Source organism: Neltuma alba, unplaced genomic scaffold, assembly GCF_004799145.2.
Source record: "Neltuma alba isolate B1F8T4 unplaced genomic scaffold, ASM479914v2 tig00012508_pilon, whole genome shotgun sequence".
In the NCBI taxonomy this organism is placed as follows: domain Eukaryota; kingdom Viridiplantae; phylum Streptophyta; class Magnoliopsida; order Fabales; family Fabaceae; genus Neltuma; species Neltuma alba.
The window spans coordinates 542,203-568,090 of NW_021636976.1; the positions used below are offsets into that span (position 1 = coordinate 542,203).

General features: G+C 33.6%; 2 protein-coding genes across 3 annotated transcripts; both read left to right on the plus strand.

Annotated features, from left to right (window-relative positions):
- Positions 1-4,012: 4,012 nt before the first annotated feature.
- On the plus strand, positions 4,013-9,626 carry LOC114727755 (protein PAIR1). 2 transcript variants are annotated; one of them, XM_028914472.1, is made up of 12 exons: positions 4,013-4,207; positions 4,982-5,141; positions 5,703-5,847; positions 6,030-6,164; positions 6,644-6,696; positions 6,795-6,989; positions 7,222-7,287; positions 7,377-7,426; positions 7,985-8,120; positions 8,358-8,448; positions 9,085-9,193; positions 9,258-9,626. In XM_028914472.1, exons 1-11 carry the CDS (start codon positions 4,149-4,151, stop codon positions 9,189-9,191), a joined length of 1,197 nt encoding a protein of 398 aa, XP_028770305.1. In that variant the 5' UTR covers positions 4,013-4,148; the 3' UTR covers positions 9,192-9,193; positions 9,258-9,626. The 2 variants fall into 2 exon arrangements, with proteins under 2 accessions (XP_028770305.1, XP_028770304.1); XM_028914471.1 differs by having other exon boundaries at positions 9,267-9,626.
- Positions 9,627-18,822: 9,196 nt separating this feature from the next.
- Positions 18,823-24,688, plus strand: LOC114727817 (uncharacterized). The gene is made up of 6 exons (XM_028914574.1): positions 18,823-19,634; positions 20,132-20,389; positions 20,870-22,489; positions 22,603-22,736; positions 22,950-23,121; positions 23,494-24,688. Exons 2-6 carry the CDS (start codon positions 20,239-20,241, stop codon positions 24,132-24,134), a joined length of 2,718 nt encoding a protein of 905 aa, XP_028770407.1. The 5' UTR covers positions 18,823-19,634; positions 20,132-20,238; the 3' UTR covers positions 24,135-24,688.
- The last annotated feature ends 1,200 nt before the right edge of the window (positions 24,689-25,888 follow it).

Genomic DNA, 25,888 nt, shown 5'->3' on the forward strand with positions numbered 1-25,888 from the left:
AATTAGTTATCTAGTTCTTATATTAAGGATTGGAGGTAATACTATTTCTTAATGGAAGAATTTGATCTTAATTATATTAATCCAAAGAAATTTTCATGCAACTATTATTTATTCTTTTATGTAATTATCTAAGTAGATGGTAATATCAAATCATCATTATCAAACATAATAGAGTGACCCTCTAAGAAAACTTTCATTTTTCTCATACACATAATTTTAAACCTCAACCCCACATGAATGGAATTGAGTTCATTTTATTCCATCTAATTGCTACTGAACAAGCAACTACCGTTTGCTTTTTCCATGAAGTGAAAATGACAGAAAAATCAATGCACAAATACCGTTTTTGGTGACAATTACATAATAACTAGTCTACAAAAATTAATAAATTTAGGTAAAGTTAGGTTTTCTAATATCAAAATTATATGCTTAATAAAAATTATTAGTTAGAAGAATTTACCCAATTAATTATGAAGTTTTATGATTAACAAGGAATATTATGTAGAAATAATTAATGTTTTAAATAAAAGATGTTATATTATAAAATATACTGGAGGTCTTTATAATAAAGACCAGATAGAGTAATAATTTAGCACATAGACCAATAGATGTGGGAAATATTTTCACTTCGACACATTCTAATTAAATAGGCATGTTATATATAAGAACATCATAAATCAAATATATAAATTAAAACGTTAAAATATATTTATAATTATTTCATTTATAGATTTGTTCCAGAATAATACTACGGTGCTCCCATGCCGCATACTATATATATCATGTGCTTAAACTTGAAAGTCATTAGTCAACCATGAGTCGGTGTCGGGCAAGCTGTTGGGTTGGGACTTGCCGACTTGGGGGCTGGGAGTGGGACTTTGCAGTTTGGACTTCCCGGACAGATGAGGCGTTCATTTTGACGCCACGTGGATTCAGCCAGGGCAGATACCAATGACGTGGCCACATCTGACTCGCTGTCCCTACGGTTACACCTACCGATCATGTATGGCTGAATGATTGCATATAAATATTTACTATTATAACTATTATCTACCAGAATAAATGTGAGTCATTTAGCGTCCAGCTATACTCTTGCATTATTCTCTTTAATATCTACTACTACTAAACAACCGTCTTATAACATATTTAAATGACATCATTTTCAAGGTTTTTTTTTATGCTACATATAATATTATTTCCGGTCTTAATATAAGAGATAATGATTAGTTTGATAGATTAAAAAATTTGTTAAGTTAGTTATTTGTAATAATTAGGTATTGTCTTTTATAAAATACCCTTACTGGTTTTGTATATTAGCTATAACTGTCACTTGATGGAATCTTTAATATATGCACCTATTACAAGGACTACCTTAAAAAAATAAATAAATATGAGAAATAAAATAAACTGAAATCTTATATTTATATGACTAAATTAAAAATTAAACCAACTGTTATGTTAAGGATTGGAGGTAGTATCAATGAATGAGGTGTTTAATTTTGCTGGGCAAAGAGGCAACAAAAAATATCAACTGCATCCAAATAATTTAAGCTATTTTTTATTTGCTGGAAATGTGATGATTCTCTATGCTCCGTCCCTAATCCCTTGAAAGTTGAAATAAAACATGGTTTTTCCTTTTCATGTTTCCAACCGCGTTAGGAGTAATGCTTCAATGAAATCACTTTCATATTTCCAACACGCCATCTAATACTAGTAGGCATTTTAATGTCTAATGATGTGGCTTCTATTTATTATTAATTCATATTTGTAAGATCCAAAACATCCTTTTCTGTTGTGAAAGATAACGAAGTCCTTTGGTTTTTACCAAAGCAACAATATATATGTCTGAATTTGTCACCCATTCTAAGCATGACTCGCTATCATAATTCAATTAATTAATGACGTGGCTTTATTTTTATTTATAGAAATTATATCTAACAAAATTATCAACAAAAGATATTTTTATAACCTTAAGACTGAAAATTATTTCTTGGATGAAAAATAACGTTACTTTGACAGGGACTTAAGGATTAGAACAGTACATTTCCTACTACCCCCGGTTTTATTTATAAAATTTCATTGACAGACTATAAACGAGATCTTATAATTAAAACAAAAAGTAGTATCTCTTATTATGACAAACAATGCAGGAGAATGTTGTGGGGTCATGCATTATGTTAATTATTATCAATGGCCTAAACCATCAAGCTAGCAAACTAGTAACCGATCGCAACTTCTCGTAGCATTATTTGTTCTCATTTCATTAGGGATTTTTGAGAGACGAGTGGGAACTGGGCATGCTAGTGGGAGGAAGTGTGATCGCTACTCGCTGGTGTTACTGAGAATAAAATTACTAATTGTGTGGTTTCTTTTTGTTTTGGGCTTCCGCCCCATTGCGTACCACAAAATAAAAACATTGTCTGAACTGAACTCCAAAAACCGTAAAAAAACAAAAGAAAAAATTACAAATAAAAACCTCCTAATATGTAAAATTATGATTTGGGATCCTAAATTTAAAAAATAACAAATAAGGACCCAGTTCTACTTTTGTAAATATGAAATCATAGTGAAATGTCTGAAATGCCACTCAGCCAAATGACAAGTTGACTATAAGAAATGACAAATTTACTTTAGTGAATGATAATTTCAATAGATCAAATCACAATTTGATTGAGGGGTATGTCAAATGACAAGTTGATTATGGAAAATAACAAGTTCACTTTAGCGAATGGCAATTTCAACAAACCAAATCACAATTTGGTTGAAGGGCATTTTAAACGTTTCACCCACGTTTCATATTTGTAAAAGTGGGACCCAGTCCTTATTTGTTATTTTCCAAATTCAAAATCTCAAATCGCCATTTTACATACTAAGAGTCTTTATTTGCAATTTTTTTCAAAATAAAAAGCCAGCCTAAACGAAACCCAAAATTCAGTTTGAAGCTTCTTTATGGGGTTAAATTGGATTTTAGATTTGTTCAATTCTTTTTAGGTGTCTTTTCATTACTTCACTTTGGCTATTAGTTTGCCTATCCTATTTTTTCAGTGATCAATAAAATTGACTTGTCTTGAGAAAAACAATTGTAATCATTAAAAAGAATACCTGCAAATTATTTGTAAATCATGAAAATTTTAATTTTGAAATCTTTTTAGAATTTAGAAGGTTGAAATTATATATAGTTATAAATCATTAAAGTTTTATTAGAAATGGTTGGTAATCCAATTCAAATAGACTAGAAATTAATCAATTGATTTTTTTTTTTTTATGAGCAGTGAGTTTTAATGTAAAAATTTACTTGTGCACTGCACGCACCTGTTATACTCCTCCGGTCTTTAATATAAAACCTATTTAACTAATCTGATTAGATTAAAAAAATTAGATAAGCTAGTTGGCTATAAGAAATATGACATGTTTTTTCTAAAATACCATAATCATCTTCCTTAATATCTTCCTTCCCTCTTCTACTTGATTATGGTTGAGGAAGTATCTATAAGAGTAATTTAGAAAAAATTGATAAATATGAAAAATAAGTCTTATATTTAGGATCAAGATTAACTCAACAATTATATCCTATATTAAGGACCCAAGGAGTACTACTATTTTCTAGTTAGAATAACTTCACTAAAAATTCTAAAACCGCACTTTAAAAAAAAATTAAGAAAGATAGCCAATTGAATTGGAGTTTAATTATGATTGAATTTAAAAAATATGTATTTAGAAATGGGATTGAAGTATTTCTTAATTTTTGAAGCTTTGATAGATTTCTTTTTATCAATGATTCATTTGTTCGCCAGCTTTTATTAATAACTCAGAAATTTATGTATGGCATCAGGAGACAGAATTTTAAGTTGAGCAGTTTGGCCCGAATATATGACCCGTGATTCAACCCCTTGGCTCAAACCCGAAAGGATTGTTAAATTCCCGCTCCCGCCTCCCCACTGATTATGTACTCACTCACTCAGTTCAACTGCTTCACTTTCCTTAGCCTCTCTCCCTCCTGGCCCAAAGCAAAACCTCTTTCTCTCGCAAGAAGTATTCGGCATTGATTATTTGAATTCACGACAGATTCTCATGACTTATTAAACTCTCGTCTTCGAATCGGCAAATCATTCTCTGGTTTCCACATTCACCGACTCATTTAAATATACATGAAGATCAACAAGGTCTCCGATCTCAGCTCCATCTCCGTCCTTCCTCCTCACACAAGGTTCGAATTCTTATCTCCTTCCGTATGAATCACAAGAAAATGAAGGAAAGTTGACAGGAATTCTATACTTGTCGCACAAAATGCTAAAGGAAAGAACAATAACAATAATAATAATAAAAGGATTGCGAGCCATCCATCTTGGTTCATCTCGGCTCCATATTCATTATTCTTACTCATAGTTTTTTTTTTTTTTTGGTTCCGCCTGATTTTACTATTTTGGTTTAAGATTAAGTTCAGTTGGTTGGTTTGGACGTGATCAAACGCATTCCAATCTAGAGAGAATGCTTTGGTAGCGTTGGATTCAGAACTAAACTACCTTAAAGAAATGTGCTATGCTAAATGACGGCTTCGCTCATGTTTGGCCGTTTATTCCGGTTTTCTTTCTGATAATAAGAAGTTAAAAAAGACCAAAAAAGAAAAAAATGGAGAGAACTTGTAGATTTGAAGTTTCGATGTGTATGTGTATTTACATTCGTGGATCTTTCTTTTTAACTGAAAGTATGCCTCGTTTGATTGTTATTTGTAATAATTCTGTGGAAGTTTTGTTTAGGATCCTGTGAAAGCACAGGATGGAGGAACAAGTCACTTATAATGCAAACTCTTATGAACTGTACCTGTGACATCATCTACTTTAGAAACCATCGCTCTTCAGTAATAACTTTCTGACAATTTGAAACTCTGTCCGAATATGATAAGATGTCAAGTTCCTGCGTAGAACGATGGTATTTATAGTTTTGGCAACTTACGCTGTTTGGTTGGAAATATAACCTAAAGGAAATCAAACACCGGGCCAAGTGGATTGCAAGGACCACAGCTTCGCTCACAACCATCTGGTCACTCTCAACAATCATTTTCTCATGGACTTTCATCACAAAATGCATTGTTATCCCAGTTCTCTCAAAATTCCCTCGATGAGGCTGTGACAAATGATCAGGTTATATTTTGTTTCCTGAATCCTGCCATTTCTATTAATTTGATCTGTAATGTAATCTTTAATTATATTTACTTGAGTTGAAAATTTCCTATCGAGCATGAATTTCACATAAACTTACACTTTGTGAGTTACATTTGTGACGTTGGAAAACCTTACTGTTAAACCGGAAGAAAGGAGCACACATTGTGAGAGGAAAATTAATCATGCCGTTGCCGCACTCTGTAATGCTCAATTTTTTCTTATGGGATCCGGTTAACCCTGGGATTTGTCTGTCTTCTCATGCTAGGATTCCATGATGCACAGCCCTGAGTAAGAATTATCAATTATGTCCACAAATTTGGGAAGAAAAACCTTTCTACGCTGTTTCTATTCTCTAACTATTGAAAAGCGTCATAGGATTTACCGGTTACAATTTTCCCTAATCCAAGTTTAACATATCTCAAATGAAATGAACATAACATCTTGTTTAAGCTTTATATTCATTTAATAAGTATATAATCATAAATATATGCAACCCAACATTTTGCTTTCATGTTCATTGTGCTCTTTTTATTCTTTCAGAGACTTGGTTCTCAAGAACGTGAGAACTCCGTGAAAAGGCTTTCTTGCTTCCCCGCACTTACATATGGACGGGAAGAAAGTCAGCCACCTAACTCCAGATCGTCAGCCAATCTCATGCGCAAATGGAATTCTGTAGAACTTAAAAGTATGGGTTAATCCATAAAGTTACAAGTCTATTGCTCGAATCTTAAGTATCCATATTTGACATATTTGGAAGTGATGTGCCTTCATTTAAGCTTCGTAAGAGCAGGCAGACCAATTAGTTCAGTGTCTTGTACATGTGTATAAGCCTTTACAAAAGATTCTTACTGTCATCTGCTCTGGCAGGTCAGTTAAGTGAAGGACTTGAACACCGAATTGGAATAATGGAAACTTCATTGAGCAGGTTCGCGATGATCTTGGATTCCATTCAAAATGATGTAATGCAAGTAAACAAAGGGACAAAGGAAGTTACTTTGGAGAGTAAGTGGTTAACTCTTTAGATACAGAGAATATTTTGAAAAGGATTTATGAATGTGATACTTTGTGTTTGCAATTGGAACCAGTTAATTTAGGGTAAATTAATTTGAAGGTTAGATTATATCTTCGGTAGCTTCAAATTTTTGTCGGTATAATGAATTTTTCCAACATTCCGGATAAAATCTTGCATGTCCTTTGTCTTTTTTCTTTCTCCATTTTTTCAATCGTCTTCCGGCCAGTCCTTAGGTCACAGTTCAACCAAATGCAGGTCTCTGATTTCTAGCCTAGAAAATATTATGTCTATCTTGATTTACAATTCAGCATGTATTTAATGTCGTGTTGCTAAAACTGGACTTCTGTTGGTCCTGTTGTATATATGATCCAGTTTCAAAACTATCATAACCGAAGCATATTTTCTGGCTTCATTAGTCAACGACATCTATAACCTAGTATACGTTGTTCATTTTTCATTTTTAATTCAGTGGAACATATGAGGCAGAAGTTGATTGCTCAAGATAGCACACTTCAGTTAATGGTAATAACCTAAATTTCAACTTGAGATCTAGAATAGTATGAATGTTTAAGCATCAGCCTTTGTAAACACCTAACTTAGAGATCTCGGTTTTCAATCAGACCAAAGGACAAGAAGAAATTAAAACAAGCATTGATGGGAGTTTGAAATCTTTATCTGATCAAGTGAGCAAGGTCACGAGCCAAGACAAGTTACAAGAAACATTTTTGGTTGTCTCAACATTGCCACAGTTAATTGAAGCATCTCTACAGAATCTACAAAAGGAATTACAGAACAACTTTTCCAAGGAAATGCAGGCACGTAAGATGTGGCAATGAATGATATCTGAAACATGTTAAGATAAAAGTTTTTGACTTTGTTTAGGGTAAATTACAGATCTTTATCCAATACGAAGAGTGCTCAAAGTATTCTTGTCTATATTTTTCATCCCCCCCCCCCCCGGCCCTGGCCCTTCTTTGTCTCTCCTTTCTTTTATATAGAGATTTCAGTGCTCATTCTCCTTGATGCTTTGTCAACGAGTACTTTCAGGTTGTTTCTTGCAGCTTAAAAAGCCTTAATAGAAAAGATTTGGCTCCAGCTACTATATCGAACAAGGTTATTTATTTCTATTACATGTTGAACCTGCAGTCATTTTTTATGGTGAGAAGACTAGTAGTAATAACTGATACATTGTTGGATTGCAGAGTATCGGCAACCCAGTTACCATACCAAAAAAGCTTCAGGTTCCTGTTAGGTTTGTTTGCCACATAACTATCACTACTAGTGTTTCTGCTCAATCAGAAAAGATATATTCATTTACCTGCATTATAAGTTGATCAATCTCATTGGCAAGCATCTAATGAAACAATTTGAAGCTTTTCTCACAGAGACATTTTCATATGGTTTTCACTTCTTAAAACGAGGGAAAACATGCTGCAGGATGATTTTTATGTTTTATGATGTTTGATCTGAAAGAAATTGGGCAGGGACAGATGGTGATCACGTGGTGTTTACATCTCGATCACATAGACATAATTCAACATGCTAATCCTGTCACAGCAAAAAAAAAAAAAAATGATGATATTTATCAACTGAATTTTTGGATCCGAATAATGATTGTCGGTTATAAGCCATCTAACTCCACAAATTGGCAGCAATCCATATCCCTGTCTATCGAAGTGTAATGATACATTTTATTGCATCCTTCTTCGATCTGCCCCAGTGCGTTCATGCTTCTATATGCTGCTAGAGTAGTTATTCTGGAACTCACATGGGGAGAATGGAAGCTCATGGGTATTTTTCTTGACTTCAGTGGTGTTAAAATTAATGTACAAGCTACTAGAGCTCCAGAGGTAGGAAATGAAGGCTGGAAATCGGTCAAAAAAGTTGCTTTTTCGGATAGATTGTCTGACAAAGAGCACAAGCAAAAAGGGCCTTGCTTAGAAAAGGTATTTCTAAAATTAGTTTCTTTTGTCATATATTATTCTAAGCTTCTAACTCAAACAGATTTTTGTGTCCTGGCTTCCTGTCAATCATCAGTATGACATGAGGACAGTTATAATAAATGCACTTGACGTTGAAATTTGTCTCTTTTTATTTTCTCGCTAAAGAATCTCTGCTTGTTACCTTGCAAAGGCATCTCTGCCTTTCTAATTTTCCAGCTACTGTTTGAAATTTTATGGCAGCATGATCGGGGAGAAAGAGACTGTAAAATTATCATTGAATCGGATGAGGAGACTGATGGAAGTTTTTCGTGCCTGTCCGAAAAATGCACAGGTAGTTGGCAAAGCTGGAGTGATTGTCCGCTTTTGTCTATATTTACTGGCTAGATTTTTTTCCCTTGAAGCGTATCTTATAGAGGTTAACATCACCTTGTCCGCCTATGTCATCTAAACAATCTCTCTTCAAGTTCCGGTATAGTTTGAAATCGGATGACCATAAATGTATAATCAACTCCATTTTCAGTGCTAGGTTCGGGAGTCCACTTCTAGATTCATGCTAGTTTCTAGAAAACAACAGCCAACAGATTAGTGGCTGTTTAAGCTAGGTGATAGCTGCAATTCAAAATCAGATAAATAAATACGACAAAAAATCTTTAGAATCTGACTTACATTTCTGGTTACTTCATATTATAGGACACCTTGTAATTATGACTTGTCTTTATATTATTTTTTATTTTAATTGTTTATGAAGTCTCCATAAATAACCAAGCTTCATTTGAATGGGAATTAACTGCTGGAAATATGTTTCCTTGGGAAGATCTCAATTGTGGTTACTTCATATTATAGCACACCTTGTAATTATGACTTGTCTTTATATTATTTTTTATTTTAAGTGTTTATGAAGTCTCCATAAATAACCAAGCTTCATTTGAATGGGAATTAACTGCTGGAAATATGTTTCCTTGGGAAGACCTATATGGGAAATGGACAAAGGAAGCGAAGGAAGAAAGTGAACGGATTTTGCGGGAAGCAAGAAGGCGCAAGAGAAAGCACTGTAATACCATAATTATCAACTAAAGGTACATTTTTAGCCGTGATTTCAATTTATCATCTCTCTCGTTTACAAGAAAAATAATACTACAGCAACGGCAGGCCCAGTCTCTGAACAAGGAGGGGGAAACGATGAACCAGCCCAAGCAAGGAAGCCCAGAACCAAGACCAAACCCAGAAAGTTTAGTGATTACATGCTAATGTTACCAAAAAAAAGCATAACAGGCTACATTTCTGATTACATACTAATGTTACCAAAAAAGATAGCAGACTACCTTTCTAAACAACCCTTAATTTGACGGGCACAAGCAAGTAAAACATGAGAGTCGCTGTACCTGTTAAAACTGACACTTGTTATTATACTTTGTAGCTCTGTTGGAGGAAGTTATACAAGTCAGAAGGTAAGTGTAGTAATATTGCAGTCTAACACTTCGTAAGGAGCTTCTGGGGTCCATTATAAGAGCGTTTTTTATTCAATAATACTGGCTTACTTTTCCTCTCATCCCTTGCTGTCTGTCATCCAACCGTAAATATCCTAGTTTCGTTATGCCTAATGCAGGCCCAATCCTACTGAATAAGGCTCCGCTCTAGTTTACAGGCATTGCCTATAAATTTAAGTTCGTTGGGTACACTGACTTGACTAAACAGCTTATTCTGTAGCATGTAGTACGAACTGAAGAAAACAACTTACTTGGAGTAACAGACATAAATTTAATTTTCCCATGACGCTTCGTTGAAAGATGGACTGCCAAAAAAATGTCCATACCCGCACACAACACTTAACATGCTCTATGATGTGTATGGTGGAGAGTTTCCGCTCAATAGTCATTAACAATAAAAGTGTCCGAACTCTATAACTCTACATCATGTCCTCCAAACCTGATGGCTAGTGGTAGATCAATTAATTAACTCGTCCCCTTCTTAGATCTTCAATCATAATTTCTTTTTCTTTTTCTCATTAAATGAAAGTCTTGGTTTAGACATGTGAAGCATGTAGGCAGAGTTAGATGAGGAGCGTCACCTAAGGCTGCTTTTTATTCAGAGTTCGTTGTGAGGGGTGATTGCCTAACTTTTACAAGTAATAAAGCAATATGGTGAATAAAGTGGGGTTGAGCTCTCTTTTCTTCTGTGGTTAAGGTAGGGCACCCTCCTGGACAGACAATCCCATTCTCATCAAAACAAAACATGGGGAGGGCTCACAATGGAGAGCGACAGCTCCACTCCAATACTACTTTGTTGAAAACTAATTGCATGTAAGCAAGTGGAATGCTCTCATGACAACGGCTATTGCTCTTGTTTTCTCATTTGTATCAATTTAGTGGGTTTTCACCTTTCTGTATTGAATGGAGAGCGACAGCTCCGCTCCAATGCAAGTTTCTCTCATTGTTGGCTTATATCTTGTAAAGTTTGCCTAAAATCTGAGATTAAAGTTTGTAAAGATTTCATTGCTTTCTGGTATAAGCAGAAATTTCGCGTCTATAAAATCAAATGAACTGTTTGCTCAAAAAAAAAAAAAGTGAACTGAGGTAACACTTTGTTAATGTACTGAATTATTGGTTTAATATTTTAAAATTTTTGTCAAAGTATAATATATTTATTCCAAGTATGAATGCCAACACTGGATGTGCGGTCAAGATTTAAGAAGGCAAATAAATTATGTGAACTTTCTTTAAGATAATTTTTTACGGAATACATATATTATATATTAAATGAAAAGAATTAATTAAGTATAAAATATTTTGATGAAAAATTATTTTAGAATTAAAGGAAAGATAATTTTAATTTCTTGTTTCAGGCAAGATATTTGTAATTTCTCCAAGGGTGTAGATTTTTGTAATTTATATCACATTTTATATCTTCAGAGACATCTGCTTAAAAAATGAAGATCAAATCACATTTAGTCACTCAGCCAAAAATTACATTCACTCACTATAATCTTTATTTATGATGCCAGTTTCTCTTCGGTTAGTTAAGTTTGCAGTTAATTTATTTGCCTGAGTGTAAAAAATTAGTCTCAAAATATTGTAATTGAAACACATTGCCATGATAAACAAACTGTATTTTTCTTGGAAACCTATAGATGGACTTACTTTTTTTCAGATAGAAGAAGACATGTAATTTTCATCGTTGTTAAGAATCTTTTGATTTGGCAAAGTATTTTTGATTCTTTGATCATTAAATTGTAATTGAAAATGAGAAAATCAGAGAGAGGAGGAACAAGCACACACACACAAGTCAATGACAAGAAACACAGAGGATGAAGAAATGAACTTGGTGGGTTCCCAACGCTAAATAAAAAGGAACATGATATATAATGAAGACAAGGTGTGTCGGCGTTGAAATCCTAGCATCGCCATATATATGGCCTATCCCTCTACCCAATATATATATATATATATATATATGATTCTTTCCGTGTTTTCTTAATCGTTAATGGTATCCTAAGAATAATAAATAATATAGTAATTTAAGGGGTGAAAAACTAATTAGAAAGACAGGCTTATGTGTACTAGCTGCCAAGCCACAAAGCAAAAAAAAAAATGCTTATAATGTTTTTTTTATTTCGATGGTAAATATTATCATAATTTTCAAGGGTAGGTCACGAGGCCAAAAGATGTAGTTGGATAAAACTCAGAGATTCTTCACATTTTTCTACTCTTACAATGATCCAAGACCTACTAAATTGTTGTTTAGTGTCCAATTCCTTTGTTTTATCCACTTTTGTCGACATCTCTTCGTTGTCTTTCTATGCTAGGACTGCTACAAATTGACAATCGTCTCTTTCTCTCTCTTGCGTACTGCTTATGATTCCAGTTATAAAATATCATTTATAATTTATAGATAAGATCGTTATAATTAGAATAAAAAATAATATATTATAGAATATGGTGAAAATGTGAAGTTAATTCAATCACAGGTTTCTTATTATTACAAAATGCTTAGAAATTAACAAAACTTCATCGCGATGTTTCAGAAACTTGAAGAATTGTAGCTCCTTATCCTTTTCATAATAATTTCATAAACATCACCCAACCCTCTATCATAGCTAGAATCCAAACCTCAACGACCTAGACATGTGGTTGATTTTCAACCTGCATCAATTAGCTGTCAAAACCAAACACAAAGGGTCAAATCAAACCAAGTCATAAGTCATAACTGTAATTTTGTATTCATTATATTTTCCACGTTCATATTGATGGAGTTTCATGATCATATATTGGGAAAATATACAGAGAACAGGAATGTAAAGAAGATGTCATGTTTTGACAGGGCAACTACCAGCTTAATAAGATGGAGGGAGCATGGACCAACGTCACCAAGAGGTTCCCCAAAGTACATTAATTGATTTGACAAATTAAGGGAAGACCTTTCTTTTCATCACCAGTTGTACGTTCCAATATTGTCTGCTCCTTCCATTTTCTAATACCACGCAGACATTATTTGTTTTATGCACCTTCAAACCCACATGTATTGAAATGCATGCGTTTCTTGAGAAGAAAATTAGGAAAGAAATCAGGGAAAATTGGGGGGGCAATCTGTTGTTAAAAACATTATTAGTGAAAATGACCTAAATCAGAATGCAAGCACTCAAAGGGTACAAAGAATATTGGTAATTTGTATGTGTATGAAAATTTATCAATCTTTCTCTTATCAATAAAATTTTTAACGGAGGATTTTCCTTCAATTGTCCTAAAAATCAAAAGGCTAATTGAAAAAAGATATACAGAAGGCCATGATGAAGGATGGAAGGGGGTCATTTTCAAAGGCGGTTAAATAATTGAAAATAAACCAGCAGTGACAGCACAAGAGAGATACAAATTAAATGGAGTGTTGCTTGAGATGGAAGAGTGATGAGATGTTGTGAGTGAAAAGGAATAAAGAGATCAGAGATGAGTGGCATTTGGCTTCAAAAGTGAGTGATTCTAATTATTAGGGTTTAGGGACTCACTCCCTTACGCATCTTGGCTTTCACTTGAAGCCTTCCAAAAGCATATTACACTTTCTTCTTCCTTTGTTTCCCATATGCCATATCCTTTGTGATCACTTTGACCACAAGTTAAACATATACTTTCCTTCCTTCCATCCTCCAAATGCGATTTAGTTAAAGTATTGTTTGTTTTGATGTTACTTAATCATATGAAAAGGGATTTTCATCAATGTTGATAATTATTTATAGTGGCATTTTATAAAAAACAATACATGTTTATTATAAATAACTAATTTTTTTAAATATTTATAAATTAATTATCTAACTTTTATATTTGCAAGAAGAGGAAACATTATTTAAGCACTCATAATTTATCTTCATCATATTTAATAATTTAAAAACTGAAATTCTTTGCAATGATTCTAAAAATAGTTATCGAATTAATTATTAATAACAAGTAAAATTCTAGAGATGTGTTTATATTTAATTTTTTTATCTGGCGCTTATAAATAATCTTCATTACTTAATTAATAAGAACCTATACTTTCCTTCCTTCCCTTCTCAAATTATAGACGAGTTAGTTAAAGTATTGTTTGTTTTCATGTTACTTAATCATATGAAAAGGGATTTTCATCAATGTTGATAATTATTAATACTGGCATTTTAGAGAAAACAACATATGTTTATTATAAATAACTAATTTTTTAAAATATTTATAAATTAATTATCTAACAAGATGAAACACTATTTGAGCACTTATTTTCATCATATTTAATAATTTAAAAACTGAAATCCTTTTCAATGATTCTAAAAATAGTTATCGAATTAATTATTAATAACAAGTAAAATTCTAGAGATATATTTTTTTATTTATTTTTATTTGGGTCTTATAAATAATCTTCATTAATTAATTAATAAGAACCATGGGGAGCATTAGATTCCATATGTGTGGTCCCGAATACTTAATTTGGATATATATATATATGTTGCCAGGGGAGAAAGAGACTTTGTCGATGGGTTCAAGAGATTCCCATAACATTGATATCGATACAAGTCAACAACAACATATACAAGTTCGTCCAAAGCAAACAACAAAATATGCAAAGACACAGAATTTATTGCCTCTTGTTCTTATTGATCATTACTTTATTTTCCTTGCATATGCCTCACGGCTTTGTGATAAGTGACATGTATAAAACTATGGGCAGCAGAATATGTACAAATATATATACATATATTTTGTCACTGGCCAGAGAGAAACAACAAAATATATATCTCTTGGTCAGGAAATTGAAGGCTCAATCTTCTTAAGAAAATTACAATGAGATCTCAATAAAGGAAAAAAAATTACTCCCTCCGTTCCTTATTATAAGAGACATTTGATGCTTATGGCATGTTCCTATATATAAGAGACACTTAAAAGTTGTTTCTACTTTTTTGTGCTGATTTCCTATTTTACCCATATTTATTGTCTCAAACTCACACTCTCTCTCCTTCCTACTTCTCTTTCTTTTAATAATTTACTCCCTCCGTTCCTTATTATAAGAGACAAATAACCGAAATACGTTGATCAAAAAACAGTTAAATTAGTTAAGAACAATTAATGTGTAAAAAGTATAATTTTTTTCCAAAAATACCCTCATTAATAAGGAGAGAGAGTATGAGAGAGAAAAATTAAATTATTCAAAGAAAGAGAAGTGGGAGGGAGAGAGAGTGTGAGTTGGAGATAATAAATATGGGTAAAATAGTAAATCAACACAAAAAGTAGAGACAACTTGTAAGTGTCTCTTATATATAGGAACATGCCATAAGCATCAAATGTCTCTTATATAAGGAACGGAGGGAGTACCATTTTTCTCTTTCATGTTCTCTCTCCTTATTAATGAGGGTATCTTTGAAAAAAAATTATACTTTTTACACATTGATTGTTCTTAACTAATTTTAACTGTTTTTTTTATCAATGTAATTTGGTTATTCGTCTCTTATAATAAGGAACGGAGGGAGTACAAAACAAGTCTCAAAGGTTATCATTTTCTATTCTAAAACTTGTCTGTTTAGACTGTTATTGGGATCTTTTAGTAACTATTTCTCTTTCTTGAAACTTGATTTAATTTGCCCAATCTTATTTTTTCTGCTCCCAATAGCTCCCAATCACATATACTAACGCGCGTGCGTATGTGTGTGTGGCCATGAAAATTAAATACTACTTATATAAGAGTCTTATATTTAGGATCGGAGGAGTATTGCATATAATAAAAGTTCCTCCATCTATTTCCTTCGAACTTCCCATCACCTGCTGCCTAATAATTGAAATGTTCTTTGCATTGCACCGTGAAGATTTGAATTGGGATTCATATAGAGTACTATATACTAAGTACTTATTTAATATGATTGATTAAAATGTCGAATAGTATAAATATGATTTTTTTTTAAACTTATCTAGGCTGGAGGGAGGGCAAAGAGATGGACAATAAACCTGCATATACTACACTCTTATCTTATTTATAAATTATTTTCAGCATGTTATTATAAGTAAGAAAAAAAATCTTAACTCTTATGAATTTTGTCTTCAACTTTAATAACTTTTCAATTTTATCTTTATTTAATATATATTTCAATAAAATAACAGTCTGTGCAGTAATTAGTGAAGAATAAAATTACACTTTCATATACAGACAAAATTTGCTGATATGATTTATAAATAAAATAAAAATATTTTCTCAAGATCACACGACTATGTTCACCGGGGCTAGTATTTGATAGGCTTAATTCTAATTTCTAACTGCTTTTCACATGCATGCTCCTATAGATTTAATGACATGGGTTTCCTCATCTATGACCCTTTAAGTAGACCTATCTTTTTTTTTGTTTTTTGTCTTGACCTATAAAATCATTTGCATTTAAACACTCACAAGTGTATTTGAGAATTTCCCTTCGCCAATAAATGCTGCTTCTTTCGCCCCTTAACTTGATAATAAATACTGCTACCATCATGTGAATAAATTCAGACCTACTTTTGTTTGACAATAGTTACAACCACTAAGGATGTCTTTAATTAACCATATTCTTCTAAACCCAAAAAACATTAGGTGCACCAAATCCTGGTAGCAGCTAAAGTAGGTACCATTATTTTATTAAACAAAACTCATACATTATTACTTTACTTGTGTTCCTAATTCAAACATCTTTATATTATCTCATGATTGAGCAATATTTTTCATAATAAGCAAATTTCAAAATTCAAAACCATATACGCCATCATTATTATCATAGCGAGGAATGTTTTAGGGCAAACAAGTGTTTGTTTTTAATTATTAACATCTCATAATTGACATAGGCCCATGGGCATATAATATAATTTCTTTTTAATTTTATCAGTTAACTAAATAATATTTTTTCCTTTTCGTTGATATATCAAGTAAATCTCTCTCTCTCTCTAAGAAAACGTGATAATTGGCATTGGATCTTGTGGATTTACCTTTAACTTCCTACCATTCACCATATGTGACCAAAAGGTGAGACATATATGCATCATTTATCGCATATTTTGATAAAGCAGAAAAAAGTTATGAGACAACATTATAGAATAAGCAAAAATACTAACTTTTTCTCTCCTTCAATTTATCAGATTGTGGAAAATATTAACTTGCTTTTACAGACAGAGGTGGATAATTAATTGAAAACTGACTGGATTAATTTAATTTCAACTTTATTTTTCAAATTATCTTATGTCTGAAAAGAATAAGATAGATATAATAATAAGCCGATATTTAAATTATGGACTTTAAAATTTTTTACAATGAAAAAAACAGGTTTAACTCCCCTAAATTAAATATAGATAGTTTAGATTATTCATATAAACAATTTAATTCAAATGATTATTGAATAATGTTTGGATTCTCTCAAATAGTTAAGCAGCAAAATGTCACTCATATAACTGTCCCAACTGATTAAAATTTAAAAAGACATGAATTATTCAAAAATAAAAATGGCACATAACATAACTTTTACATATTGGAAGAAAAGAAAAGGTAAATGACTTGTTGTTGAAGTTGTCTCCTGCAGATAGGTAAATCAATAATGGTGCCAAGAGTGGGAGGCAATTCTGGTCCTCCCAATAAAGGGTGCTCCACTTTACACTCCAAAGATATTTTTATCATATGTGACTCCTTTATATTCATTGAATATATATATTTATATATTTATATATATGCAATGGCTAAAAATGAATGGGATGAATTCATCTGGTAAATTAATTAATTTTATAGAAAAATATTGTTTATTTTAAAATTAAACAAGGTTTGGAAATTCTTTCAATTTTCTCAATTTAGCAATTTCCCCCTCAACTTTTGACATAGAGTGAGAAGTGATTTTGTATGACTTTTTTCTAGTCAACATGGCCATCAAGTGGGACTAAATTTCCTCTGTACAACTTTAGTGCATGCCCTACATGAACTTAAATATATTTATAGGAGCGTATGTGAATTTATTTGAACAAATCTAGATTAATTATGTGACCCCTATTAGTTGCAATATAATCAGACTAATAAATCACACGCCAATGTACCAGAAATGATGGTTCAATTTGGTTTTCCTTACAATAATTGTTCACGGGGCTTAATCTCTGTTTTTTTTTTTGGGTTAATTTCACAAATATAAATTATCCAAACCTATGCTGTTGAATGTGTTTTTGACTTGTGACCCCCAGGAAAAAAAAAAGTATCTGGGACACATTTTATCTCCTCTAGACTGATATAAAAAATTTAAATTATGAAACATCTAACCAAAAAACTAACTAAACAATAAATGTGGTAGAAAATTAGAAATCGAGAGCGTACACGGTTGGCAAATTTTAGGGAAGGCAGCTTTCCAACTTTTTGAGAATTTATACTTTCTTTTTTAAACTAAACAACAATGTCTTTCCGATATTATATATTTATTATTGGGAAATTTTTTGAATTAAATAATTTTTTGTATAAAAGTCCGTTTGGAATGACAGAAATGAAAGGAAGAATACGGAAGAAATTTTTTTTTTAAATTTTATTGTTCTTTTATCTTATATCTTCTCCTTGTTAAAATTTTAAAACTCCACTTCTCTAATTTTTTAAATTAAACTCATGAAAGTTTTTCTTTTTCTATCATCTCTTTTGTTTTTCTCATATCAAACATAGGGTAAAAAAGGTCTGTTAAAAAGGATGAAGAAATAAGTGAAACTTATTGGATGAAATTCGCACACTTTTTTCCAAAAAAAAATTATTGTGATCAAATATTTTATGTCTAAATCAATGAAATCTCTTAGAAAATCTAAGTTTAATTATTTCTTCAATCTAAACTAAGCAATCAATGAAATCTCTTAGAAAATTTAAAATTGAACATTTCTTCAACCCAAGCTAATTTATTTTGAGCATGATTATATATTAACCTTACCTACACTACAAAGTACAAACATAATAACGTGTCAAGACTCATGCAGGTGTAAAAATAAAAAAGTCACGAATCATGGCTGATATTGAAATTGAAACTTTCAATAAATAAAATTACGAGTTAGTTGATCCGCCTGAACTAAACATCTAAATATTCGATCAGATTGAATCAATATTTTAAGATTTTCATCAAATCGATCAGACAATTTAATTAATTTATACACTGAGTTCGATTAAAATTTAATTTAATCGGAATTGTCTAGCCACAGTGAGCCCTACCTGGCCTACAGTAGTCGGCATTGCAAAACTCTCCCTCGCTTCCTCCCTTTCTTCGCCCACTATCTCTCCTTTTCTTTCTCTATTCCTTCAACTTTTCTGAGTCTTCAATGGCTGCCCGTATCTGAAATTCCGTGTTAGAAAACAATTTGGGTCGGTGCAAGGCAACCATTTTCCCTCTCCTTTCGGTTGTGAAAAGGATACCCTTTGGCAAAAAGTCTTGTTTTACTGGTAAAATTAGCTGCCAGTTTATTACCAATCCAAAAAAGCGATAGTCATCTGGGCACTTCACATGGCAGTTTCCTGACGGCTCTGTTCGGTGATAAATTGGGGGGTATTGTATATCTTGGAGAAATGGCATTGGGAAATAATTAGTGATGCATTCTGGGTTTACTTTTTGAACATAATCACAAAGTTGCATCTGATACATTGGTAGTCAACGGAATTTGGATGCTCTATGCCTCTTCAGTGATTGAAGTGATTCAGTTGAACAGAATTTGGATTTGACATGTTAGGCCAAGCTTTTTTAGAGTATCAAGTTTTTGCTGTAATTCAGACTCTCGATTTTTATATCAAAAGAGAGGGTGAAAAATTTCTTAGCTGTGAATCTGTAACTCATTGTCGATCACAAAAGCTGAAGCCTCCAAGACGATATAGTGGTTTTGGTAGATCTTTTCTTTGAAGTTTATCTGGAATTTTCAGCTTTCTCAGAGAATTGAAGAACTTAAGCTAATGTGAAAAGCATGTGCATGAAAGAGAAGGTTTTGATACCTTCTCCTCCGAAGGAAGCTACAACACCGTTTGCTTGCTTGAGGAACTAAAATTGGAATTCCTTGGTGCTTTGTAAGTGGACCAACTCTTAAAATATGCGTCTTCTTATTTTACTACTACTTCACCATACTTGAGCCAAAATAAGGAAGAAAAAGAGTCTCTGATTAAGTGGTCATTATCAATTCAGAAATTTTATTTTCCGATGATTCTTCTGTTCTTCTGATTAAGAGGTAACCACCTAGTCTGGTTCATTCTTCTACCATTTTCCCTGAAAAACCCAAATTTCCGAGGAGCTAATGAATGATTGAGAAGATCAGCTGACTGACTTAGTTCAAATCTTGTCCGGATATGGCCGATTCCTCTGCATGAGTTGATCACCGAATTTGTTACCGTCAATTTTTTTTTTTTTAACACTATGCTTGCATTTTTTTCTTCACTTGGTCCCCATTGTTAGGTTGCTGTTCATGAACTGCAGTTTTGGACTTTGGGGCATTAGCAGGAGTATTAATTCTGTTTTTGATGATCTCCAACTGCATTTATTTACTTCATTATTTTCTTCACGAAACCAGGTTTTCCAATACCATAGTGGTGATCTGTTTTGGAAGATCGTTTGCGAAATAAGCGCAAAGGGAAGAGGAAAAGAGGGAACAAGGTAGGTCAACAGTACCTAATAATCATGGCAAAGAAGTCCCAAAGACGTCCTATGAGGTATGAGAAAGATCAGTCAGGCTGCATGTGGGGCTTTATTAGTATGTTTGATTTTCGCCATGGTCGTGCTGCTCAGAAGTTAATTGCAGATAAAAGGCGTGGCAGCAAGCACGCTTTTGGTAAGAACTCCGCCCTTTTTCTTCCTTGGGTATGAACTATGTTTAACCCCATCCTGGATGTTTTGATCGCCTACGTTTAGATAGGGTTTAAATGTAGTTGTTGTGTTGTACTGATTTTTCTTTAGCAAGTTCATCTTGCCCTTTAACAAAAAAAAAAAAAAAACTATTTAAGATTTTTTTTTCCAAGTTTTATTTTAACATGTTTTTTTTTCCCGTGTGCTGAACTGGTGAAGAAACTGTGAAGTATTATTTGCTAGGAACTTTGTGCCGTATTGCACATCTTTCCTAGAGCCACATTCAATTTCAGAAGTGATTGCACCATGACTGATGTCTGCATGTTTAACAAATTTTCTGAAACAATTCTGAGCTGAAGATTTTTATTTAAATAGGTTCTGCTTTTAAGAATGCGCGCAGTTTGGTGTCCAGCGGAACTGAACTCAATGAATAATTTGAATTTCAATAATTTTTTTTTTCCTGCAGGTTCTGGACATTCAAAAAATAAGTTAGAGATGTTGACCAATTTGGACAAACATTGTGAAGCTGGTAAGCCTAGTGTAAGCAAACTCATGGAGGAAGACATGTTCATTGACAAGGATGCGGTTAACGCAGAAGCAAAATCAAAAGAGTCAAGATTATGCCATGAAGACACCTTGAAGATAGATCCTGGAAGAAAAAAGAAATCTCGCAAGAAGAGCTATGATCTGGGCTCCCATGATTTAAATTCGGACAAAACCTTGAAATCAGAACTCTCACATGGTCAGCATTCAAGAAAGCTGTCTAAAAGTGATCTCGATTTAGAGAAGGTATTGGAGGATTTTAGTCATCTGAAAAGTGCCTTTTCTGTAGCGCATGACCTTGGTGGTGGTGAAGTAAATGAACAATCAAACCAGAAGCGTGTTATTGCGGAAAATGAGGCAAGACGTGCAATCCTTGAATTTGTCAATCAGATGACATTTGATGGAAGAGATCTTGCGGAAGCTAGAAAATTCCTTTGCTCCCATGAATTTATGGATGCACTTCAAATTTTAAGTTCAGATAAGGAATTATTTTTGAGGCTTCTACAAGATCCAAATTCACTTCTGTTAAAATATGTTCAAGAGTTGATCAATACTCAGGTTTCAGATGATAAAGAACACAGTACAATTACCTACTCCAACTTGTCTGAAAATGAGCCAGGTAGTTTGGAACAGAGTAGACAGACTGTCAACCACAAGCACCGCAGCTTCTTCAGGAAGATGGTAAAGTCTCGAGCTAAAGATCAAACAGGTGGACACGAGAATACCGAGTCTTCGAATAGGATTGTTATTCTGAAACCTGGACCAATGGGCTTTCACAATTCCCAAGCCGTGACCGAACTTTCATCATCCTTTGATTCTTATGAAGGTTCTTCTGTGAGAGTTGGTTCACATTTTTCTCTTACAGAGATAAAAAAGAAATTAAAACATGCGATGGGAAAGGAGAGAGATGGAAACCCTGAAAAGATTCCCAAAAAAATTGCTGCTCAATCTCAAAATAAGGGGAAAGGAAACAAAACCATTGGCAAAGATAATTCTGGAATGAAATCTCCTAATAAAGATCATTTTTTCATTGAAAAAATTGCAAGACCGTCCTTTGTTGAGAAGAAAGGAGACAAGAATGGCACGTTGAGAGACTCGGAAGCAGTAATGGAGCATGAAAATGGTAGTTATCCAAAACAAAGGGTTTCTAATATATACACTGAGGCTAAGAAACATCTCTGTGAAATGGTAGGCAATGAAGATGGGAACATGGACTTTTCTGGCAGGAAGGTTTCCAAAACCCTTGGTAGAATTCTATCTCTTCCTGAGTACAGTTTGTCTCCCCTTGGTAGTCCTGGACGTGACTGGGAGCATCAATTTGTGACTGCACGAACAAGACTGTTGTCTCCCAGGCTATCCTCATTCACGGGTCATTTGGAGAAGGAAACAAGCAGTCCAAAGAAGCAGCCAAGTATCTGTAGTGATTCCTCTGATATTAAAGTACAAGACATTAAATTAGAGCTGACTTCTACAGATGACCTTGTTCACGATGGTAAAGCAGATCCAACCTCTCTTCCTAATAGAGATGAGATAGTTCCAGAAGGTACCTTGTTCAAACTATATGGTTTCAGTGATAGATGTTACAATACACCTTGGTAGTTTGTAACATATGTTTTTATTCTTTGATGTTTAGCCTTTAATAATGTTTTTGTGCAGGTAAAGCAGAATCTCCTAAAGAAATAAATGTTTTGGATTCTTCCTCTGAACCAATGGATTCAGAAAACGTCCAAATTTGTGAGATCTCTTCTGAACTGTTTGATGATGCAGGACAGTCTCAATGTCTGAATCAGGTCAGTCTCTTGATGTTTCATATGATATCTAATCAGCATTATGTTGTTCACTCTGTCATCTTTACTAAAAATGCTTGTGATTCGTTGGACTTTTATCTGGATCATTGATTTTGGGGGTATGGTCAAAATAAGTAATAAAGGACTCCAAACATCTCTTGGAAATGATACCCTCTCAAATGTAACATTATATTAAAATATCATTCTCTTTCACAGGATGTATCAGTAGAGAACCAACCGCCATCTCCTATTCACTCTTCTACTCCTAAAAATTCTGAAGATCTAGAGAGCAGTGCGGAAATAGTTGGGCGGCCCAGTCCTGTATCTGTTCTTGATATGCCATTCCCGGAGGATGACATCAGCCCGGAAAGCACCAGGTTTCAACTTGGTAGGTAATCAAGCATCGGAGCCACGATGGACCTTTAGAAAAATGTTCTCTATGCTGCTTTTCCATAAACTAGATTTTGGAATCAAAGTAATTCCAATACTTGAACTCTCGAGTAGAAATTGAAAGCCACATGCTGGTTGCTAGGGTTCTCTATGTCCCATGTTATTTTGACAAAATCTAGAGTAGCGTGAAGAGATTTTTTTTTTTGCCCTCATATTCCTGTCCTTGTCTTTTCCCTGCATCTTGAAAAGTTTGGAAACTGATTTGGAAAATCTTACCATTCATCTTAAAACATTCATGTCAGCATATACCATTTTATTAATCACATTGATTTTAATTTAAGTTGACATGATATTCGTACATGATTTTCAGGTAAAAGGCAATTACAGCCGCTACAAATTCAATTTGAAGAGCATGACTGTTTAAAAATGGATCAAATTGATAGACAAAAACAGTGTGTTGAAGAAAACAAGTTGATATATGACTTTATTAAAGCAATTCTCAATGCCTCTGGCTTCAGTAGAGATCAGTTGTGGATGAGGTGTGTTTCCTCAGACCAGATATTAGATCAATCATTGTCTGATCAGGTAGAGGTTCTCTCAAACCAGCCATGCCATGACCAGAAACTCCTATTCGATTGTGTCAATGAAGTTCTCATGGAGGTTTGCCAGTATTACTTTGGGGTCTCACCTTGTGTATCATTTGTAAAACCTAGCAGCATAAGACTGGCCCCAGATATTATTCTTAAAGTCTGGGAAGGAGTGTGCTGGCATTTGCTTCCTCTATCCCCACCACATACTTTGGACCAAATTGTTAGAAAAGACATGGCAAGAAGTGGAGCATGGATGGATCTTCAGTTTGATGCCGAGCAAGTTGGTTTTGAAATGGGTGAAGCCATTCTTGCAGAACTGATGGAAGACGCAATACTGAACTGTGTAACTGAAAATCTTGAAAGTAAATGTTTTGAGATTCAATGCGAAGCAAATGACAATGAGAGCAGCATCAACATGTAAAAACCAACTGACTTGCATTTGTTTATACGAGCCTGTTAAATCTGACTGAGGTGAGAGGGAAGTTACCAGGCATATGAGGAAATGGTAGCATAATAGGTGAGGATACTGGGCACTAGTAATCTTTGGCGCATCTGACAGTGTTGATCTTTGCTATATTTGACTACCCTAATATCTGAAGAATAACCTGGACGAGGACTATAAAATAAGGTACCTTGCGTCGCAAGTAAAGAGAAACCCAGCGGCAAATGCTTCCACTAAAGCTACGAGGCTTGTTTCCGACAAGTTGTTTACAATCACAAAGTAACCCTTTTTTCCTCCTTTTTCCGGTGTGTGCTTCAGTTACCCTGTGACGGACTAAGGTTTCCAGTTTTAGATATTGTAGAGTTTGATTTGTTGAGCTGGTGGTGTGTTGTAATTTTTTTTCCAATGGTATCTTTGTATATGCCCTTTTGCTATCCTATTTTAGTTTAACAGCTCAAGTTTGGAAATAATAAATTCTGAGTGCAGCTTGATGCAGTTTCCAAGGGAAATAATAAAGTCTGAGTTCATTCCAAGAATATTTGGAACATTATGTTAACTGCAGGATTTGGTGGCTTACGTAATTGCCTTTAGCAAAGTCATGTATCGGAAAAACTTCAACTTTAGTCATCGCTAGAACACTTGTCGTACCATCCGTGGTTGAAATCTTATAAAATCTAACATGTTTCTCATTAATTCAGTATATTTATGTGGCTATTTACAATTTGAGAGGCAGTAGATAGCTTGTCCCACAATTTGGCACAGTAATATCCAAGCTGGAGCTTTCCAACCTGAAAACGTACGAGTTATTACCACACCATACAATAAGCTCTTAACCACACGGCTAATAAAAGAAATTTGAGTTTAATAGCCGCTTTAACATCCAAATATTTTTCTGCCAAAAAAGAGAGGCAAGGCTCACCCCCTCTTTCTTTACCCCTCTCTCTCTCTCACATGTACACGCGACCTCTCCCGTCACAGAAGGGTATCTAATTTCACTTTATACGTCATTTTTTATATTCTTCCACCACACGTAATCACTTCTCTTCTTTCATCCTCCTCACACCATTCACCATAAATTCCAAGCATTCTTCACAACTGCTTACTCTTAGGAGTCCCGTGTGTGTGTGAGAGAGAGAGAGGGGGAGGGAGATAGAGAGGCTTATGTTGCTTTTAAAAGAGAGAAAAGAATGAGAACAAACAGTTTTGCGAGTCTTGCTTTCTCAGCTGAATCAATTAGGAGAGTGAAGAAATATTGATTAGCTCGGTGGGAATTCAGCCGAGTTAATCGTGTAAGTTAGGGAGTTGTTCATTGTGTGGTACAATTAAGATCCTTAGGATGAATTGTATGAATTTAATTATCTCTTCCGATGTGTTTATAAATAAATTATTACCTTTCTATAAAGAGCTATGAAAGTCAAGAGCGAAGCATATAGGAACATATATACACCACATGCATAGATGGGCTGCAGCTGGGAAATCTTAAACCGAGTTCCAAACTTCACTCGTACGAGAACATGCCTTTTACTCCTACAAGCAAGTATTTGACTTATTATATTAATATTTATGCCCTCTTTTTAGTTAAATTAAATATATTTTGTACAAGTGTACTATGTCACATTACATATGATTCAACCATCTTTGATGAGCATAGTTTTTAATGAAACTCAAATTTATAACCACAAATTTGTTGATTCAAATATCATGTTCGTTGGCAAACCCCAAAAAAAAAAAAC

Excerpts from the sequence above, each read along its gene's own strand:
- LOC114727755 (XM_028914472.1), top strand. The coding sequence starts at position 4,149 with ATGAAGATCAACAAGGTCTCCGATCTCAGCTCCATCTCCGTCCTTCCT. Across the intron at positions 4,208-4,981 it reads GTCCTTCCTCCTCACACAAG|GAAATCAAACACCGGGCCAA; the intron begins GTTCGAATTCTT and ends TATAACCTAAAG. Across the intron at positions 8,121-8,357 it reads AAGGGCCTTGCTTAGAAAAG|CATGATCGGGGAGAAAGAGA; the intron begins GTATTTCTAAAA and ends ATTTTATGGCAG.
- LOC114727817 (XM_028914574.1), top strand. The coding sequence starts at position 20,239 with ATGGCAAAGAAGTCCCAAAGACGTCCTATGAGGTATGAGAAAGATCAG. Across the intron at positions 22,490-22,602 it reads AGATGAGATAGTTCCAGAAG|GTAAAGCAGAATCTCCTAAA; the intron begins GTACCTTGTTCA and ends GTTTTTGTGCAG. Across the intron at positions 23,122-23,493 it reads AAGCACCAGGTTTCAACTTG|GTAAAAGGCAATTACAGCCG; the intron begins GTAGGTAATCAA and ends CATGATTTTCAG.